Source organism: Lampris incognitus, chromosome 8 (genome assembly GCF_029633865.1).
Source record: "Lampris incognitus isolate fLamInc1 chromosome 8, fLamInc1.hap2, whole genome shotgun sequence".
In the NCBI taxonomy this organism is placed as follows: Eukaryota; Metazoa; Chordata; class Actinopteri; order Lampriformes; family Lampridae; genus Lampris; species Lampris incognitus.
This window is the reverse complement of record NC_079218.1, coordinates 22,021,100-22,043,793: the sequence shown is the minus strand read 5'-3', so window position 1 is coordinate 22,043,793 and position 22,694 is coordinate 22,021,100. Positions and strand designations below refer to the sequence as shown.

Below are 22,694 nucleotides of genomic sequence, written 5' to 3'. Positions count from 1 at the left end.
CTGGGATCGAACCTCCCAGCCACATGATGAGCGGGGTTGCCAGAGCGGCGGTTTGTTCCGCTCGGCCATCAGAGCGGCCAAGAATTTATTGTAAAGGCAGCTCTTCTGCGTATGTTGGACTACCAACTCGTAGTCGCCTATTTTGGTCACAAAGTGTGGAGTGACTATGCAGAATGCGCAGAGGTTGGCAGATGTGGAGACAGCTAGGAAGGCACTTGGTGTTTCATCTGGAACGAGGAAAAGACAAGGAGACTTGGTGGTGGAACGAGGAAGTACAGCAAAGTATAAAGAGGAAGAAGTGGGATAGAGGGATGAAGAAATCAGAAAGGAGTACAAGGAGATGTAGTGTAAAGTGAAGAGAGAGGTGGCAAAGGAAAAGGCTTATGGTGAGTTGTATGAGAGGTTAGACATTAAGGAAGGAGAAAAGGACTTGTACCGACTGGCTAGACAGGGGGACCAATTGGGAAGGATGTGCAGCAGGTTAGGGTGATGAGGGATAAAGATGGAAATGTACTTTGAGGAGTACTTTGAGGGGCTGATGAATGAAGAAAATGAGAGAGCGAGAAGACTGGATGATGTGGGGGTAGTTAATCAGGAAGTGCAGTGAATTAGCAAGGAGGAAGTGAGGGCAGTGATGAAGAGTGGAAAGGCAGTTGGTCCAGATGACATACCTGTGGAGGCATGGAGATGTTTAGGAGAGACGGCAGTGGAGTTTTTAACTAGATTAACACAATCTTGGAAAGTACGAGGATGCCTGAAGAGTGGAGAAGAAGCATACTGGTACCGATTTTCAAGACTAAGGGTGATGTGCAGAACTGTAGCAACTACAGAGGTATTAAGTTGATCAGCTACAGCATGAAGGTATTGGAAAAAGTAATAGAAGCTAGGTTAAGAGGAGAGGTGATCATTAGCAAGTGTCATTATGGTTTTATGCCATGAAAGAGCACTACAGATATGATGTTTGCTTTAAGAATGTAGATGGAGAAGTATAGAGAAGCCCAGAAGGAGTTACATTGTGCCTTTGTGGATTTAGAGAAAGCATATGACAGGGTGCCGAGAGAGGAGGTGTGGTATTGTATGAGGAAGTCGGGAGTGGCAGAGAAGTATGTAAGATTGGTGCAGGATATGTATGAGGGAAGTGTGACAGTGGTGAGGTGTGCGGTTGGAATGACAAATGGGTTCAAGGTGGAGGTGGGATTACATCAAGGATCAGCTCTGAACCCTTTCTTGTTTGCAATGGTGATGGACAGGTTGACAGATGAGATCAGGCAGAAGTCTCCAATAAATATGATGTTTGCAGATGATATTGTGATCTGTAGCGAGAGTAGGGTGCAGGTTGAGAGCCTGGAGAGGTGGAGGTATGCACTGGAGAGAAGAGGAATGAAAGTCAGTAGGAGCAAGACGGAATACAGAAGCATGAATGAGAGGGAGGACAGTGGAATGGTGAGGATGCAATGAGTAGAGGTGACGAAGGTGGATGAGTTTAAATACTTGGGGTCAACAGTTCAAAGTAACAGGGAGTGCAGAAGAGAGGTGAAGAAGAGAGTGCAGGCAGGGTGGAGTGGGTGGAGAAGAGTGTCAGGAGTGATTTGCGAGGAGCAGCTGAAAGCAGAAGTAGATAGTGTGCACTGTGAATGCACTGTACTGTGACCATTTCTCTCCTTCAGTGCCTCCTTGCTCCTACCCCACTCCAAAAAAAAAAAAGTTCTGTCGTTTTATTTGCCATTAATGATTAAATTGGCATTACTTTGCAGTTAAAGACATAAAGACATAACAAACAATCAGACAATCAATCTTGCACACATCCATGAAAGCAAATGAAAGGACACAAATGAATGTAATCAATCAGTGAAACTCAGTCTCTCACTCGTTCTCACTCCTCTCTCTGTCTTTCTATCTCTCTCATACATACACACTCTCTCTCTCTCTCTCTCTCTCTCTCTCTCTCTCTCTCTCTCTCTCTCTCTCTCTCTCTCTCTCTCTCTCTCTCTCTCTCTCTCTCTCTCTCTCTCTCTCTCAGGCCAACTTCACAAAGCGGCCGCCATGTTTTCATGTTTATCAGCAGGTGGTGCATCAACAAACTGAGGAGCGGATGATTGTTTGCAATTCACCCACCGTGTACATTATATCAACACAACTAATCCTTCAGAATGTCAGGAGGAAATCAGCATTTCTATAACGGTTTGGATATCAGCTATGTAGTTGGAATTACAGCAGAGAAAAAAATGTACAGCCGGACTGCTCATCAGTTTAACGCAAGCTAATAATGATCGTAACTATAATGATGTTGAGATGAATGTTGAGAAGAGCTGAAGTATGTTAGATACACGAAAAAAACCAATGAAGCGCTAGCTGGTCTTGACTATTTAGAGCAAATTCGTTGTCTTTCATTCTCAAGATGATAATGGACCAGTGTGATTTGTTTGAATAGGTGTGAATTTCAAAACGAAAATGTCTGTCACTTCTTCCATTTTGCTGTCATTTTGTGTGTGTGTGAGTGTGTGTGTGTGTGTGTGTGTGTGTGTGTGCACGCGCATATGTGCACACGGTATACTCTAATGTACATACATTTCTTGAATTTGAATCAAATGTTAACGTTTCACTTGTAGGCCTGCAAAATGAACGGGAGATTTGTCTTCTGGTGAAAGAATATGGGCCTCAGGCTATCTTGGTGCAGGTCAGCATGAAGCGTCATCTCCACCTTAAAGCCGGAACATTTCAACATACCACATAGAGGTGGCCAAGGGCTAAAATAATTTTTGAAACGTTAGAGGAAAAGAATAGCTTCTTACAACTTCTGTAATTAATATGGCGATAAAAAAGCTTGTCTTAATTTATCTGAAAGACCAGAGATCTCATTCTCTGTTGCTTTCTGGCATTTCCTGTTCTGAGGCAATGTGCTGTTGGCCATGTCGTATGGTAGGTTTGAAAAATGTTCACTGAAAGCTCTGCTGTAAATACTGCCGCAGTCTATTGTAGGACCCCTGATAGACAGCGAGCTACAGAAGGACATTCCTGGCCATGCGGGGTATTTGTGAATGGTTTCTGTTGGCGTGGGTTTCATGTTCAATAGTCTTGGTTTTCAACTGTTGGGCTGTAAATGTTTTCATTGTGTAGGAATAGATGCTGAACTCGCCATGGAGGAGGAACAGCATTTAGTGCAGGCGAGACTGTCAATGACATACTGCTCACACCATCAGTGGGGTGTCGCCCACATGGATGGCATCACAAGCATTTCGTTTGTCTGCATCTTTCCTCCGCCGTCCCCACTCAGAGAAATGGAACTGAAACCTATCGCCAAAATGCATTTCAATTTAAATCCCTCAGTTTATTAAAGTATTGCACCAGCATTTTTCAGTCGCTCACAGTTTGGAATTAATTAACTAACCCCCACCCCATTCCACACACACACATACACTCCTAACGTTACCCCGTTCAAGCACATGTCAAAGTTATTTATTTACCACTGCAAGAACAATTAAGAGGAGACAAGACATCCACCCTTCTTAAAGCCCTTTTAATTTGCCTCTCCTGCCTCACATGAAGAAGATGGGCACGCATAATCCTATACCCCGACAGTGCATTTGGAACCTTCACTTCCCTTGAACTGCATTTTGTAGCATGTTAACATGTTATCATATCCACCACCTACCCTCAACCCATCCCATCTTTGAAAACAAATGAGTTTCAGTCTTGAATAACAAGTGAGGTTCATTTATTTTGGGACACCAAGGAGAGCTGATTTGAATCTCGTTTGTTGAGCTGTCTGTCCTTATCTGTCAGCATCAGAGGATGCAATTTCTGTCTTCCCACCTCATCCTCCTTGTCTCTCTAAATGTCAGGGATATTTAGTGGTGCTTGACAACTGAGGCATGGAAATTAGCATTTGATGTTTCTCCCTCTCCTTCGCTGTCTCTCTCTTCTCACCCCTCAACTCCTGATTCAGTCCTTTTAGCCTCCCAGGGGAGGGATGTATTTTGCAGGGTTATTTTTGTAGCTACGTAGGAGGCAGGGGGAGTCACAAAGACATTTATCCATAACTTTCTTCTCAGCTTCAACTGAAAGCTTTTTAATGCTAATGTTGGCTCTTTACCCCAGCACATCCTAAAGACATGATGTGGTGTAGATGAGCCAGGAGTTTCCTATAACGGTAGCTGGTATGAGCCTGTAGCCTAATTTAAAATGCCCTGTACCCTGTCAATAGGTGTGTGTTCTAGTTTGGTAGTGCAGTTATCCTATGATATTAATTTAATGTGCCCATGAGAAACCATACACACAGTGCAAATCACGTTCACAATGAAACCAGTATACAGGGACTTTTATCTTTGCAAACAGCCCTTTAGTTGCAATGTTTGATATCTCTAGGATGACTTTTTCTTGACTTGTAACTGTTTTCAATCAGTAGTGAGTTTTTTTCCCCGCAAGCAAAACCTGTAGTAAAATTGTTTTGGGCAGCTGTGAACTGTTCTTCCTTAGTATATGTACATCCTCATTCTTAATTTTGTAAGGCACTTATTAATGCTGCAACTGAAAAGTGAGAATTTAGACTAATGCGCAAGAATTCATCCCTTCTGGGCATCCGGGTAGCATAATGGTCTATTCCGCTGCCTACCAACACAGGGATCACCAGTACGAATCCTCGTATTACCTCCAGCTTGGTCGGGTGTCCCTACAGACACAATTAGCCATGTCTGTGGGTGGGAAGCCGGATGTGGGGACATGTCCTGGTCGCTGCACTAGCGCCTCCCCTGGTCAGTCAGGGTGTCTGTTCAGGGGAAGGGGGAACTGGGGGGAATATCATGATCCTCCCACGCACTATGTCCCCCTGGTGAAACGCCTCACTGTCAGGTGAAAAGAAGCGGCTGGCGACTCCATATGTATCGGGGGAAGCATGTGGTAGTCTGCAGCCCTCCCCGGATTGACAGGGGGTGGAGCGGCGACCGGGACGGCTCGGAGGAATGGGATAATTGGCCGGATACAACTGGGGAGAAAAAAAAAAATCCCTTCTTTGTCCAAAATATCAATGCAGCCTTAAAACAGCCTGACAGCTGACGCAGAATGTTGATAAGCTTGCAACACCATTGAGACCAATTTTCACACCACTTTTCACTCATTACCTGGTCATGTTACACAACATCCTCTCTATCATATCTCTACCAGCTACTGTGAAAATTAAATTATGCCCTCATCTGCTGTCTTCAGTTGAGTCTACAACTGTAAATTTTGGCAACTAACAATGACTTTCGCAGTTGTTTTTGTATTTTTTCTGCCTCTCCCTTTCTTCCATTAGGTGACAGATTAAACGGAAGGTGTCTACTTGTTATGCTCTGTAATACTGCACACCCTGTGTACCACATTAAATTCTAACATAATGTGCCCACCTTTTCCTTTCCTTCCTCTTTTTTCCCCTTTCCCTCTCTCTTGCACAGTGGTGAGTCAGAATCTAGTTACAGACAATGTGTCGGTGGTAGAGGGCGAGATGGCCACCATCAGTTGCCGTGTGAAGAACAATGACGACTCAGTCATCCAGCTGCTCAACCCCAATAGACAGACAATCTACTTCAGAGACATGAGACGTAAGTACAAGTGGGACATACTGATCCAAACCATCTTGAAAATGTGGATCAGTCACTATATTTACATGCAGTCAATAATCTTGTTAAGGTAATTAATTGAATTAAGGTGATAGTTCAATTAAGGTGTCTGCACGAGTGTGGAATAATGTGGTCTCTTCAATTACCCAAGTTTATGAGACTCTGCACAGTCAAATTGTGGAACAGATGTTACGATACACAAGGAACGTTGTGACTTTTTGGAAAATGTCCCTATTTCTGTTTTTTCATTCGTCAAAAAAATGAAGGATATTAAGCTCCTTCGATTAATTGAGCTTGAACATTGTTTCGATGTTGTTGCAGAAATGTGGTTGTTAACTGCTGCTCATTCTACGTCTATTGTCCCTGGGTCAGATGACGGTAGTGGGAATCCTTAACTTTTGGGTGCATACGCACATCAAATTTTCTGCAAATACTCCAATTAACGTGTACACGAAACATAATGATTGCTAAAAAAAAATCTAGCTCTTTTTTTGCATTATGCTCGCATGAATAAAACCTTAATTTGATTAAGATAGTTGGATTAAGGTGTTTACATGGCAGGTGCAATAATCAAATTATTGCCTCGATCTGGTTGAAATTAAAATGTTAGCTCTCATTCATTCTTTTCAGAGTATATTCAATCACTAAATTTAGTAAATGTACCAGAATCTGTTTGATATTGGTGAGACACAGCCAACTGCCACAATGCACACTCTGACACAATACATGGTACAAGAACAACAGTATTGTATCACTCTACATTCAATGTTCTTTAGTTCAACTAGTGAAGCTTAGCTGGCCAGATGATGTTTACAAGTTTCCAGTAGTATATACGTGCTGTGTATGAGTAGAAAATATGCTGCATCATGTGACTGATGTACAGTGTCTTTCATGTGTGGCATCAAGCACGATGGTAAGCTCAACCAACATGGAAATACGTGTCATCAAGCATCCTGCCTTCGGTTATCTCCCAAGTGTTGCCTTCAGTAACATTGCCTAGCAATATCTGCAAACAGCAACACACATTCAATGGTTCTCTCATGCCCCTCAAACTCACTGGAGAGCCTGTTTCCACCAGTGACGATGTTTTCTCCAGTTCCTCCTGTAACTAAATAGCCCATCCACCTCGCCTCTATCCACCTTTAAAAGGCCTAGCTCTGTCACGCCTGTTTTACACAGCAATTGTTCCACTGATCAATGGGAATTAAGATTTAGCAGAGATTGAGATATTTGTTTATGATTTCATTGGCAAAGCCAAGAAAATATTGTGATTGTTTTAGCCGGTGTGCAAAAATTTAATTTTCTGTGTCCTCAGAAAGATCTCTTAGGATAAAATGAAAGGAGCTGAACACATCATTATACATAGAGGGATTCATGATTTAATGGCAAATAAAAGACTCTTACCTCTTGCAATGTTGACTATTTTCCTAGGGCATCTGAAACCAATGCTTAAACAAGAGGAAGCATCCCTGCCATCAGATGTCCCTTCTCATAATAGCAAGGATTCAAAAAAAAAAACTAAAAAAAATCAATGAAAGATGTACCTCTAACAGGTGTTCCTGTTCTGTTCTTGTCTGTTTTTTTTTTAGGGAATATCATAGCCAACACTGCACCATTTGATGTTGTATATTATATGAAATACTACTACTGCTACTTTCAGCTGCTCCCGTTAGGGGTCGCCATTGTGGATCGTCTGTTTCCATCTCTTCCTGTCTTCTGCATTTTCCTCTGTCATGCCAGCCCACTTGCATGTCCTTCTTCACCACATCCATAAAGTTCCTCTTTGGCCTTCCTCTTCCCTGGCAGCTCCATATTCAGTATCCTTCTGCTAATATACCCTGCATCTCTCCTCTGCACATGTCCAAGCCATCTCAATCTTGCCTCTCTTGCTTTGTCTCCAAACCGTTCAACCTGAGCTGTCCTTCTAATATACTCATTCATAATACTGTCATTATTCATCACGTCCAATGGAAATCTTAGCATCTTCAACTCTGCCACCTCCAGTTCCACCTCCTGTCTTTTCGTCAGTGCCACTGTGTCCAAACCATATAACATAGCTGGTCTCACTACCATCTTGTAAACCTCCCCTTTAACTCTTGCTGGTACCCTTCTGTCGCAAATCACTCCTGACACTCTTCTCCACCCACTCCAACCTGCCTGCACCCTCTTCTTCACCTCTCTTCCACACTCCCCGTTACCTTGAACAGTTGACCCCAAGTATTTAAACTCATATGCCTTCGTCAACTCTACTCCTTGCATCCTCACCATTCCACTGTCCTCCCTCTCATTCTGTCTTGCTCCTACTGATTTTCATTTATTTTCCAGTTCCAGTCTTATGTACATTGTAAACAGTGCAAGCAGTGCTTTACTCATAGTTCAAAGTGATTTTTTTTTTTGCTAAGTGGATGCAAATCTAAGCTCTTTTTTTATTTCAACCTGACCTTTTATGCTTCCTTTCACACTAGTGATATCTATCTTAGTTGGAGAGATTACTTGGGATTTATAGACACTGCTCTTATTGTGCTTCAGTCTCTCAGAGGAGCATCCATCTATTGTCATGGGTAACTTGATATTCTCCTCTGGATATTTCAGCTGGGTGGAGAAAAAAGGTGAAGATGATACAATCTCTTGGATGTTTAGGAATGTAAGCTTGTGTGTGTGCACGCTATCGTGCACATGCTGATAAAAATCAACTGTTCAAATCCAAGGTTATCGAATAAATTATCGGTATTATAAAATTGTTCTGGGCTAGAGTTGGCAAGACAGGAAGTGAAATGGGAAGTTTTATATCAATAATTTTCTAAATTAATGAGAAAAGAGTTTACATTCACCAAGGTGGTGACTACTGGAGCTTATTTCAAAAGATAAAAGATAATGACATGTCTTTTCTCAATTATGTGATGTGCACTGACTAGGATCTGTGAATCAATAAATATCCCATCATACATTCAACTATATAAGGAAGTACAAAGCTTGAAAGTCCTGTGTGAAATGCTGGTGGTCAGTAAACATGACAGTCCCAGAAAGGATGTGCCGGTATCCTTGAAGTTTTGAAATCAACGTTGACTTTTTCATTATGCATGCTCAATAATCCAGATAAGGAAATCACAGAAAGTTGAATCAGTTCATCTGGAGACGTTTATTGAGAGAAACGTTGCATCACTCATCTAAGTGACCTCTTCAGTCTAAACTGACTGCAGGTATCCCCACCCTTATAAACAATACAGTGGCATAAGGACCGAAACCAACGATTGGTTTCATTTGCAAATTGCCACGACTATTAACTAGAGTTACAATGGCCATGTGTATTATTCACAGAGGATTGGGGAATAGTTGCAATCACAGCATTGTAAAATGGCAACAGATGTGCTCTTAGCCCCCCATTTCAGGAATTGCCGTTCCATCTTCACATAGATGGCCTCTTTGACTCCCCGTTCAAACCAGTGTTCCTCCCTATCAATCTGTGATTGACTTTTTCAATGTTAAAGCTAAATCTTAAAGGAACCCTAACCTCCACAGGCTCGACTAAACAGCTTTCAAAACACAACTTTTACACTTGAAACAAATAGCTTATCTGTACTTTCCATGCATACATACGTATGTTATATCTTAACTCTTTATGTCATTGTATTTCATGAAGGTTTTTGGCAAAATATATAAGATATTTATTGAATGTCTCTCATTATAATCGTCTAAGCTATTTTATTTCATAGATTCTTGTGATAATTTCATTGTAATTCATTCACACGAATTACTTGGCATCTCACCAGATCCCAGGGCCAACATTGAAAAATCAGTTCTGGGACTAGAACAGTGGGCTTGCATGGAAAAAAAGAGCTCAAATGTAGTACCTGAAATTACCATAAAGCAACCACTTCAAAAGAGAACTGTTAAGAATATTACGATATGCCCCTAAATGTATCATGCCAGATTCTTGGTAGCCTAAGATATTTACACTATAGAGTAATATGCAAAATGGCAATTTTGAATTTGCAATGTGACTCTCAGGAGTATTATGTTTAAGTGTGAGATAAGTACCAGAGAACTGCACGGGCAATTGAAATACAGAATAATTAATATATTAATGTACCATAACAGTAGAAGAGTACGGAAAAATACATTGCATCGAAGAATATTATATGATAAAATTTTTGACATGCACATACATCCCAAAAAGTCTCGACTAATTCTGTTCTGTAATGCTTAACTTTTAGATAAAGGGCATGCCTCAGAAGTGTGCATATTTGTAGGTCTAAATTGAAAGAGTCTCTCTGTGAAATAAGTTTTTTGATCATAGCGTGACATAAACCATCATAACAAAATATGTATGTTATGCATATTTTTGTGTCTGCCTCTCGCTGGAACATAATTACACACACATGCAGACATACGCATACCCATGACATGAGCACACACAAACCCAAATACTCTAAATGATTTTTCTTGTATCTGTAAAACTGTGTCTGATTTTTTTTTTTTTATCTGTGCTATAATTTTCTGCTGTGCTTTGACATGCAGCAGTGTAATGTCCTCAAGAACCATTCAGTTCTATGGCTGAATCACAGTTGGGTTCTCATTTTTCAATATCAAGCTTATGGCAAGAATCAATGCAGTTCTACATTGTGTTAGATAGTTTTACCCTTTGACCAACTTTAAAACACTCAAGGCATGACTGCAAACACACTTATGCATACATGAACACATAGTTTCTCATTAGCCTGCTATCCACATGAGCATCGCTGCATGAGCATCTTCTACACTATCCTAACTATGAACCAACCCAGGTAGTTTTTGGCGGTTTTGCTGCAGACAAAGTGAGTGCGCAGTGAGCCAACTCCCCCAGCTGGCTATCAAGGGCAAGGCGTTCTTTGTCAGGGAGCCTTGCTCTCCTGTGACCTTTCGGAAGGCCTTGCCTACTGCATCCGCAGCGCTCCGTTTTGACCTGGAATCCACCAGACATCACTCTAACAATCACCACCCTCAGAATATCAGATCAGTCCCTTCCTCCTAAAATACATAGTAGTAGATTATGTATATGTACATTAGAGAGAGAGAGTGAAGAGGGGGTAGGTAAGAGATAAAGAAACGAGAGTGCCATGACTGTCACATAAAAAAACCCAAGGTGGACTTTTTTTCATTGCATCCAAATTGGGTGTGACCTCGTTTACTGACCCTTCTCCATTCTACGTGACTCAGTGTGCATTAAGGGCTTGCTAACCCCCTCGTATCCCTTTTCTAAATGCACATACACACAAAGAAAGTAAACATGCTTACTGGGAGATTCTACCCCAACAAAATGCTCTCACACAAAAGTGCACAGAAGGGTGCATCTCTCAAGCACCACCAACATGATCACTTATAGACACGGATAAGAGGAACACCAAAGCATGTGCGCTCACACAAGCAGTTTTTCTCTGTGTAGAGACACAGAGACACACTTGAAAGACCTTAGCTAGTGGGTGGCTTCTCCTTTGTAGACCTGCAGGGCACAAATGGTAGAAGAAAATTGGGAAGAAACCATGCTTCACTCTGGTATATTTTAGACCATTGAAAGTAATGGTTTCCTCTCAACCCTTGAGCAGAGCTCACTGTCACATCTGCTTCATTTGAAAGTTCTGAGGATACTCGGCATGCCACTCTTAAATACATCTACTCACCGATGAATGAAACTACTTGCAAACGAGTATCAGAAGAGCTTTTGGGGTATGTACAAAAAGCAGAGGTTATGTATGCAGCTGTGGTCAAAGCAACTTATAGTAACAATGCCCAAAAATGGATTCATGTAATTGGGGAGGTTTTTTTGTTTTGTTTGTTTTCTTGGATTTTTCACTCTTTTTCTCCCCAGTTGTATCCAGCCAATTACCCCACTCTTCTGAGCCAGCCTGGTCACTGCTCCACCCCCTCTGCTGATCTGAGGAGGGCTGCAGACTACCACATGCCTCCTCCGATACATGTGGAGTTGCCAGCCGCTTCTTTTCATTTGACAGTGAGGAGTTTTGCCAGGGGGACGTACCGCATGAGAGGATCACGCTATTCCCCCCAGTTCCCCCTCCCCCCCCCAAACAGGCGCCCCGACCGACCATAGGAGGTGCTAGTGCAGTGACCAGGACAGATACCCACATCCGGCTTCCCACCCGCAGACACGGCCAATCGTGTCTGTAGGGATGCCCGAAATAACCGGGGATTCGAACCGACGATCCCCATGTTGGTAGGCAACATAATATACTGCCACACCACCTGGACGTCCCCCACAGCAGTTTTTTTTTGTTTGTTTGTTTTTTGTTTTTGTTTTTTGGAAATATATTTTATTGATTTTCAAATGTTTTATCCCACAGGAATTACAAAACATGTATATTGTCAAATCAGCTACTCATCCCCAGATACAAAGTATTATTCATCACATGTATTAACTAACAACCCACCCACCGACCCACCCACTCATAGGATCACAGGTTACAGAATACATTAGGTAAAGAAGGGAAAACATAAGATAATCAAATAATTGTATTAATTATTCAAACAAAAGGAAGAAAAGATGAAGGGGGAAAGGAAAAAAAACAAACAAACACAAAAACAAAACAAACAAAAAAACAGAAAAAAACGGGAGGGGGGGGATGCTCATTACTGTAATATGACATTTATGGCTTCTACCCTACTCTTTCAAGGGGTTCCTGTAGAGAGTCATAGAAACCCAGAAAGGGCCTCCATATCTTAGCAAAGGTTCTAGATGACCCTTTTAGTGTGTATTTAATTTTCTCTAAATTTAAGAAATGCATAACATCTTTGGCCCAATGAGAAAAGAATGGAGGAGTGTGTTGTTTCCATTTTAAGAGGATCAAACGTCTCGCAAGCAATGTGGTGAAAACTATGAACACATGGGCTTTATTTGGTAAGAGAGCACGAGATTGCTGTGATGTTAAACCAAAGAGAGCACAGATTGGGTCAGGGTCAAATTGGATTTCAAACATCTCACTAAAGGCTTTGAAAATTCTTATCCAAAAGGTGGAGAGATTAAGACACAGCCAAAACATGTGCATTAAATCTGCCGGCTGGCCTCTACATCGAGGGTATAAAGGCTCAATGTTTAGATAAATCTTTGCCAATCTAGCATTAGTAAAATGTACTCTGTGTACAACTTTTAATTGTATTAAGCCATGTTTAGCAGACATAGACGATGTGTGTATCAAATCTAAAATAGAGTCCCATTGGCCATCTCTTAAAGCTATTCCAAGATCAGAGTTCCAGGCTAGTTTTAAATTTTCCATGGAATGTGGATTGATGTTGTTAATGAACTCATAAATCTGGGATGTCAATCCTCTATCCTCTGAATTCAAGTCCAGGATATGGTCGACATGTGATTTTATGGGTTTGTTTGGAAATGAGTTATATGTCTTTTGTACAAAATTCCTGATCTGTAAATAATGAAAGAAGTGGTTCTTAGGTACATCATAGACTTTGGATAATTGAGGAAAAGATGCAATTATGTCTTCTATGTATAGATTATGAATTGATCTAATCCCTTTGTTAAACCATAAAGTAAATGCAGGGTCTGTACAGGAGGGAATGAACATGTGATTTGACTTAATAGGGCAGAGGATAGAAGTTCCTTGCAGCCCAAAATGCCTTCTAAACTGAGCCCATATTCTTATTGAGTAATTGACTATTATATTTGAACTCAGGTTATTGCTAAGAAGGGGCAAGGCTGCACCAACCACTGAGCCCAAATTGTGTTGGCATGATGAGAACTCTAAACGTACCCAGTCTGCCTTTCCTGCAATTGGTTTGTCTTCAAACCAGTGAATTATTTTCTGAATATTGCATGCCCAATAATAAAAAAGGAAATTAGGCAAAGCCAGGCCTCCTGAGTGCCTTGGTCTTTGGAGATGGGTTTTGCTGATTCGGCTAGACTTATTCCCCCATATGAACGAGATGATACTTTTATCAAGGGTTTTAAAAAAGGATTTTTTAATTAGGATGGGGATAAGAGATGTAAACACTTTGGTAATACTATCATTTTAATTAGGGTAATGCACCCTATTAATGATAATGGTAAGGAGGACCAGTGATTAATATCCTGTTTACACATATTTAAAAGAGCAGTGACGTTTTTTGTAAAAATAGCTGGAAAGGAGTGAGTGACCTCAATTCCCAAGTGTTTAAAATCATCGTGGACCCTTTTAAAGGGGAAAGGGCTAGGAGGAAGTGCATCTGCTTCAGCGTTTAAAGGGAAGAGTTCACTTTTTGCAAATGTATCTTATACCCTAAGATTTTTCCAAATTTATTCGGGATGTCTAGAATGGAGAGGAATGATAAAGCTGGATCAGAGACATACAGAAGCAGATCATCAGCATAGAGAGAAACTTTAGACTCTAGCCCACCTCGGTGTATGCCTTTAAAGTCCTTACAGTGTCGCAGTGCTATTGCTAGGGGCTCAATTGCTAATGCAAACAATAGGGGGAGAGTGGGCACCTTTGTCTTGTCCCCCTTCCAAGGGGAAAGTAATCAGACTGAGTATTATTAGAGATTATGGCTGCAGGGTTGAGAGGAATAAAGCAATTTGATCCAGGCAATGTATTCGTCTTTGAAGCCAAATTTTTGGAGTGTGAAAAATAGATATTTCCACTCGACCCGGTTAAAGGCCTTCTCGGCATCAAGTGAAATCACGACTCCTGGGTATTTTGACCGATCCAAGCGGACAACATTGAATAGTTTTCTTAGATTTGAGTAAGAGTGCCAGCCTTGAATAAATCCTGTGTCATCTGGTGAAACGATATTTGGAATCACACTCTCCAGGCGCTTAGCTAAGACCTTGGACAGTACCTTAAAATCTACATTTAGCAAAGAAATGGATGATATGATGCACATAATGATGGATCTTTATCTTTCTTTGCCAGCAGAGATATAGAGGCCTGTCTCAAAGTCATAGGAAGAATGCCTGAGGAGAGTGCCTCTAAAACATAGCTTGAAGAATTGGTGCCAGTTGGAGGGAAAACTTTTTATAAAATTCAGCCGTAAACCCATCAGGACCGGGCAACTTGTTATTTTGCATAGATTTAATGGCCGTAATTATTTCAGAGGTCGAAATGTCCACACTTATCTTGGTATTTTGTTCTTCTGATACAGTGGGAATAGTCAAGTTTTCAAAGAAGGCATGTAGGGGAGCAAGGTCATCACTACATTCTGATGCATAGAGGCTAGAGTAAAATTGCAAAAAGGCTTTGTTTATATCATCATGATCTGTCAGCATCTCTCCTGTATGTGACTGAATCTTTGTGATTGAGCGGGTAGCAGCTGCTTGACGGGCTTGCAAAGCCAATAATCTATTTGCTTTATCTCCAAATTCATGGATGTTGTGTCTGGATTTCAAAATGAGATGTGTTGCCTCATCAGTGGATCAAAGATTAAATTCAGTTTGCAGTTTCCAAAGTTCCTTATATAGACCTTGGGTCAGGGATTGAGCATATTTTGAGTCAATGTTCAGGTTTTGTTGAGAAATCTCATTTAATTTTGAGTTTTTTTCTTTTTTAATTGTAGAAGAATAAGCTATGATTTGCCCTCGGATGTACACTTTAAGAGTCTCCCATAGTGTGGCTTGTGAGATCTCTGGGGAAGTGTTTGTCTCTAGGAAAAATTGTATTTGGGCTGAAATGAAGTCCACAAATTTGTTGTCCGATAACAGAAGAGGGTTAAGTCTCCAGATTCTATTTGGGAGAAAACGATTTGGAAGATCCAAATCAAATATGATGGCACTATGATCAGATATAATAATACTATTATATGAGCAAGTTTTAACCTTAGGCAGCATTCTGTTATTGAGTAGGAAATAGTCTATGCGGGTATAGGTATGGTACATGTTAGAAAAAAAGGAATAAGGTCTGGTGTGGGGAAACTTAAAACCTCCAAATATCTGAAAGACCACATTGATTCATGAAGTCACTCACAACTCCATTTGACCTAGAGAGATTCTGGGGAGTGTTTGATGACCTATCTAAAGTTACATCTAGTACAAGATTGAAATCACCTCCCACTATGAGAAATCCACTGTCGAGCTTAGGTATTGTCAAAAATAATTTCTCAAAAAAATTACTGTCATTGCAGTTAGAGGCATATAAGTTCACTAAAATAACAGGACTGGCAAAGAGTTGCCCAACAACATAATATATCGCCTGTTTTGATCACTAATTACCTCTTTTGAACGAAAATAAATGTTTTTGTTTATTAATATGGCTGCCCCTCTGGCTTTTGCATTAAATTTGGAATGAATGGGGAAAATAAGGTAATAAGAAAGCAAAGAGAAGGGGGGAGGAATAAAAACAAAACAAAAAACACCACAAAAAAACGGGGGGGGGGATACTCAAATCCCATGTACCTGTAAACCTGTCAACCCTTTCCCTTTTACTGCTATTCACTTTGTGCTTAAATCCGGCACTTCAAGCTCTGTCTTTATGGAAAATTGAGAAGAACAAAGAAAAATTCATTTAAACTTGGTATCCCGCTACTTATGTATGTAAGCAATGATATCGTGAAAACGGAACTTCCAACCACTGTCTCTATCAACAGTTCTGTATCTCAACAAGATAAAGAAAAAAAATTAAAGAAAATAAAAATTAGATATTTAAACATATAATCGAGAATTGTTGGTTCTGCCTAAGTCAAAGTAAGAGCCCTAAAACATTCAGTTAGACCGCTAGTTTTCTATTAAAAAAAAAAAGCTCTGAGCAATAAAGTTGTAGACATTGGCCAAGAAGGCACTCTACAAAGTGTTTGACGCAACCTCTGAATACGTGCAACAAACAACAGAGGGCAGCAACACACCACTGCAGCCTTCGGTCACGTCTGTTTCTGTTCTACCTGGTCAGATTCCCGTCCATGACATAACGAGGTGTTAGAAAATACAATAAATAAATAAATAAACCTTGTGCTCCATGGCTATGCACAACAGTCAAGGCACACACTTAACATGACTTTACTAATCAGACCGAGTTCATCAACTGAGCGTTAAACCAAATAAAAGGCTATTCGGCTAGTATTGATAGCATGTGGTTAACCATTAGAGCTAATGGCTTAGCATTAGAAGTGTAGAGTTAGCAACCATTGAACAACTGAACAGCGTTATGCAAACACACACCCCATGATAAACTGCTCACAACGCAACCCCCCCCCCCCATAAACACACACATAGACTAACAGCATATGGGAGATGTTCTTCAGTTTTCAAGTGTTGTCCAACTTAGTTAGCCAGCAATTTTATTCACTCACCGGACAGTCTAACCAACTCAGTCTCGGAAAATGTGACAACCCCGGAATATTTTCCCTGGTTATGGTTATTGAGGGGTATTATGTTGTTGATCGTCGGCTCTCCAAAAAAGCAGCTGCTTCAGCCGGAGTGTTGAACTCATGCCTGGTACCATCTGCTATCACACAGAGCTTAGCAGGGAAAAGTAGGCTAAAGTGGAGCCCCACTTTTCTCAGTTCGGTCTTGACAGGAGTCAAGACAGCTCTCTTTCTGGCTACCTCAGCAGTATAATCTGGATAGATGTGGATCTCCGCGCCCCTGTAAAACAGAGGACCTTTCTCATGTGCAAGCTGCATTATTTTTTGCTTCATCTGGAAGTGGTGTATACAGGCTATGAAGGGATGAGGTGCACCGACCTGTCTCCTCTGGATGGCTACCCTATGCGCTCTGTCTACGGTTATAGGGCGGGAGAAAGCATTGGCACCAAATATTTCTCTTGAGACAGGATTCAATGAAACAAGTTGGTTGGGTGCCTTCAGCTCTCTCTGGTATGCCTGTTATACGAATATTGCACCTCCTGGACCTGTTCTCGAGGTCGTCAATTTTCAGTTTCAGTTGTTCATTCTCCTTCACAAGATGACCAGTTATAGATTCTAGTGCAATTATTTTCCCCTGGAAGTAATTCATTGACGTTTCAATGGTCTGAATTGTCTGATCGTGTCTGGAAATAGTAGCATGGATGGATGAAATTTGTGCTGCCATGTTTGTGATAATTCACTCCCCCATGCCGAAGAGTAGTTTCTGTATATCAGCCAAAGTTACCGCTGTGTTGCTGCCATCACCATACCTGGATTCGTCGTTAGTTAGCTCAGAAGCTAACCCGCCATGTTGACTACCATTCCCCTCACGTTCTGCTTTTTTGTCTTTGGCTGTGGTTGTTTTGCCCATGTTGAACTTGATATAAAGGACGTCAAGTCAAAAGCCTGTCTTAGAAGCGGGTTCTCCAATGTGTATATGGGTAGCAGATATCAAATAAATGTCGAATGGTGACAGCTTTTCCGACTTGCTGCCTACTCCGCCATTCACCAAACCGGAAGTCAGCAGCAGTTTTAAGATTTATGAACATCGATGCTTAGTTTTATAGTTACTACTGAAGTAGGTCTCTTTAATCCTCAGAAGCTGTTGAAGTTGATCCTGATGAGGTTTTGATGGAGTCCATCAAGAGCTGCTAAAAAAAAAAAAAAGTGACTGCACATATGCACTGATTATAATTAATACCTAATCCAAGCCAAACTTGGGCTAAACTTGATATTCAAAATGATCTCTTCTGCATAATCCATGGTCAGTGAATATAGAGCAACCGAGAGTTCGATTTCACACACAGCCCACATTTGCTGTCAATAAATTGTAGCAGGTCACTAACTAATGCACTAGTTAAGGTCAGTAATGTTGAATACTGCTTAAAAAGGTTGTCTCAAGGTGACAAGAACATAACGCGTTATGTTTTACAAGTGTAAAGAGGAGCCTGATGTTGACCCTGATTTCTCCTTCAGCAACATGCCCTACAGCAGTCCTCCAAAAACACTCTCCCGTGAAGGCAAATACATTTGTCTGAACACCTTGGGGAATACTTTGCCCCTGTTTTTTGGCATAGCACTGATAATGGACTCCTTGTATCACTGGAACAATGTGGGCGTTACACACTGCCAAGTCATAAACAATGCATCAAGAAATGTACGAATTTATCTTGTGGATTAGGTGATACAAAAACAGAGACATCATTTGATTCCTTATTTTTTTCCTGCCAGGGAAAATAAATCATTAGTGTATTTACTCCACAGTTCAATACTACATTTTATTTCACTATTTTATTCCATTGTCTTTTTTAATTTGGTAAATAACTGTTACCATTAGAGACTTAAAAAGTAAAAGGTGTTTTGTATGGCGGGAGGATTGGCCTCCATAACTAATCTTTTATGTGGTACTTGTGGTAAGGTAGAGGTACCAAATTCATTTAGACAAAGAAATTGTAATATTTGTGCCCACAGTTTATTCTAAAAACGTACCTTGTTATTATTGCAACAATTTTGCAAGTTGTCCCTATTTTTTGCCTTCTGGATGTTCATATAAAGATTTAATACACCTAATTTTATCCATTATCCTGCAACATCCTTGACCTCAAAGATGTGTCCATGATTCTCAGATTTCAGTGTTGTTTTTGTGCTTATAAGCAGTGGCAATCCTAGACTATGGGGGAGGGGGGGCAAAGAAAATCCATCAAGCCCCCCCCCCCCCCCCCCAATAAAAATGCATTCACTCAATTCAGTCAAAAATTAATCCGGTCAATTGTGCTTGATCAAACATCACAATAATTTATTTTAAAAAATAAATAAATAACACCATGCACACATACATCTACATCGCACAGCTTACATTTTTATATTGTGATCTTCACAAGAAGTCGATGAACATTTTGATGACTCGTGTCCGAACAGAGTGGGAATCGAGGAGTTTACAGCGATGTAAACATGGCCTCTCTCTTTCTCTATCCCTCTCTCTCTCTCTCTCTCTCTCTCTCTCTCTCTCTCTGTCTGCATTCATCTAAGTTGCACACTTGCAGGCCTCAAGTGATTTTTTTTTTTTGTGTTTTTATCATAATGGCTCCCTCTGTCTGTCAATGAATCTCCCCCTGGTCCCGGTCGCTGCTCCACCCCCTCTGCCAATCCGGGGACGGCTGCAGACTACCACATGCCTCCTCCGATACATGTGGAGTCGCCAGCCGCTTCTTTTCACCTGACAGTGAGGAGTTTCACCAGGGGGACATAGTGCATGGGAGGATCATGCTATTCCCCCCAGTTCCCCCTCCCCCCGAACAAGTGCCCTGACCAACCAGAGGAGGCGCTAGTGCAGCGACCAGGACACATACCCACATCCGGCTTCCCACCCGCAGACACAGCCAATTGTGTCTGTAGGGATGGTAGGGATGCCTGACCAAGCCGGAGGTAACAGGGGATTCAAACCGGCATTCCCCGTGTTGCGAGGCAATGGAATAGACTGCTATGCTACCTGGACGCCCCAATGCATTTTCTGTGGACATGAACCCTCCGAACAAATGCTTGTATCTCAATTACTATACATCGCATATCTTAGATTTGTATATCACGAGTGTCACGAGAATTCGGTGAACATTTTAATGTACTATATATGTCCAAATATAGTGATAATTGAGGCCATTAGAGCAATGTAAAAATGGAAAATATTTGGACGATTTAGTGTGTCAGAGTGTGCCATATGTGGTCGTGTAATGTTAGTCTATGGGACGTGCACTTTCCGAACAAACGCTCATATCTCAAAAATGATAAACCTTAGGTGTGATATATTTTTGTCACGCATGGCATGACAAGTTTTTCTACAATTTGATGTATTACTTGTGTACGTGTGTGCAGAATTTCACAAGCAGCAGCGAATTAGAAATCCTTGTGGCAAAAGCACAGTTCTGTCCTCCGCAGAGAAGCATCATAGATAAGGTCCAAGTACATTCATAGTCCCTTAGGTGTATTTTTCTTATTTGGGCTTCTTGTTTCTATGCCTGTTCATTTATGCTGTCTGTTTATGCCTTCAATCCACTTATTAGACAGTTTTACCAGAAAGCTGAAGTAAGGGTCTTCCAGAAAATCCATTTTGTTGCTTGCCAATTGGCAGTGGCAAATACCTTTAAGTACCTTTCGGAGTTGCCTGACATTTGTTCTGTTCCTAAGGGTATGTTATGACAGGCCTGGCACACTGATATATGGGAGATGTATTGCTTGATAATGTTAATTCCAATAAGAGAAAGAAGCTGGAGACATCCAGACTGCCTCAACAACTGCTTAAAGCAAAAGTAAAAGCCCATTAATCTGGATTAAGAGTAGTGACTTCACTCAAACCCATTGTGCTCAGGCAGAAAGCTCTAGACTTCATGTGGAGTGAGGTGGAGGCTGACTGCAAGAACGTAATTACCCCCTACCCCACCCCATCTTACCCAATCTGACACCCAATAATAAAACTATGATGGGCTCTTCTCAAAAAGTAGCTTCAGCCACTAATCACAATTGATTGCAGCCACTTAGGCAAGGCGCACTCATCATCTCACCCTCTCTCTCAGGATGGGAGTCTTCCTCGACCAAGGCAAGGAAAAAAATGAAATGCAGAGAAAGAACAAGGATGATAGATCAAGAGAGGAAAAATAGAGATGAATTAAAATAATGGAGGCAGTATTGGAGGAGAGGGGAAAAAAACGTTAGAGGGTTTGAGAAGTTTTCATTTACACCAGCCAACTTACATTTTGCTTTAAAGTTTATTTTCCCACCACTCCCTTCTCTTCTTGCCTTTTATGTTTACAAGCAGGGTAAACGCAGATATTTCTACCACTTGATGGATTTCATAGCTGGCATTTGTACAGCCCTTTCAAGAACTTTATTCTGCCTCAACTATTCATAATACCTGAATGGACCATGGCATTTTACTGTTTGATAGCATGAAAAAAGGCAAAACAATCCAACACCACTTTCAGTAACTGTCCACCTTCTTTTTGAACTGAACGCATGAGAGAAAAAATGTTATTGTCCACCAGGGGCGACTGCCATTATCCGAACTGCTTATCGTGCTCTCAGGGTCGCGGAGATGCTGGAGCTTATCCCAGTAGTCATTGGGTGGCAGGCGGGGAGACACCCTGGACAGGCCGCCAGGCCATCACACAGGGCCGGAGAAGAAAAAGAAAAAAAGAAGAGAAGAAAAAATGAAACTCAATAATTTTAACAATATGGCTCTGTGTGGGCGGCATGGTGGTCACCACACAGCAAGAAGGTCCTGGGTTCAAACCCCGGGGTTGTCCAACCTTGGGGGGTCATCCCAGGTTGTCCTCTGTGTGGAGTTTGCATGTTCTCCCCATGTCTGCGTGGGTTTGCTCCGGGTGCTCCCATTTCCTCCCACAGTCCTAAGACGTGTAGGTCAAGTGAATCGGTCTTACTAAATTGTCCCTAGGTGTGAATCTGTCGGCCCTGTGATGGCCTGGCGGCCTGTCCAGGGTGTCTCCCCGCTTGCCGTCTAATGAATGCTGGGATAAGCTCCAGCTTCCCGCGACCCTAATTTGGATAAGCGGCTTGGAAAATGGATGAATGGATGGCTCTGTGTAATGTGTTTAACTATTTAGTTGTCCAATTTCACCCACAGCACTGAATTAAGGTACATTTTGAAAACTGAAAACATCTGCAGTCAGTGTAGAAAATTACACTAACACTACTTTGTGTTGGTTTGCCTAAGCTATGTTTTGCCCCATTTTGCCTCTTGCAGCTGCACAATTTTAAAAAAGGAATTCAGCATTGTTACACGTTTAATTTTTTCACTTGTTAAAACATTCCCAAGGGAGGCACACATCCCTTGGTCTATAAGACAGTTACTTTTTGTCACAGGGCACATTTAGCTTGAGCTAGCAAATCAAATTATTGGTCATGTCATTAACGCTATATAGTTGCATGTTGTGCTATTGGCGGTCAGGTCCATTTTAAAGAGAGACTGACATGCCCTTTCTGAACACATTTTTTAACATTGGGAGTTTGAATCATAACTGAAAATTGGTGTGGTTTTATGAATTCAAAGCTATTGGCTACTGTCTTCCCGGGTGGTCGTTGACTAGATCCATGTCAAACGTCACCGCGCTACTGCTACTACTCATACCGCTCATGTCCGCCGACATGATAACTGACCGATAAACGTCGATTATTATCACAATTCGGTGAGTATTTTCACTTCATAACTCAAAATTTGTTACAAACAACAATAACACACAGGTACGTGGATATAAGGTTTTTATTTAAGGGTTTTAA

The 22,694-nt window shown here is 41.3% G+C and overlaps 1 protein-coding gene across 1 annotated transcript in view; it reads left to right on the top strand.

Moving 5' to 3' along the window:
- Positions 1-22,694, top strand: part of cadm1a (cell adhesion molecule 1a) — a 560,283-nt gene that overhangs the window by 398,474 nt on the left and 139,115 nt on the right. The window contains exon 2 of the mRNA XM_056284957.1: positions 5,430-5,576. Within this exon, the coding sequence (XP_056140932.1) occupies positions 5,430-5,576 (147 nt within the window). The remainder of the gene's footprint in view (positions 1-5,429; positions 5,577-22,694) is intronic.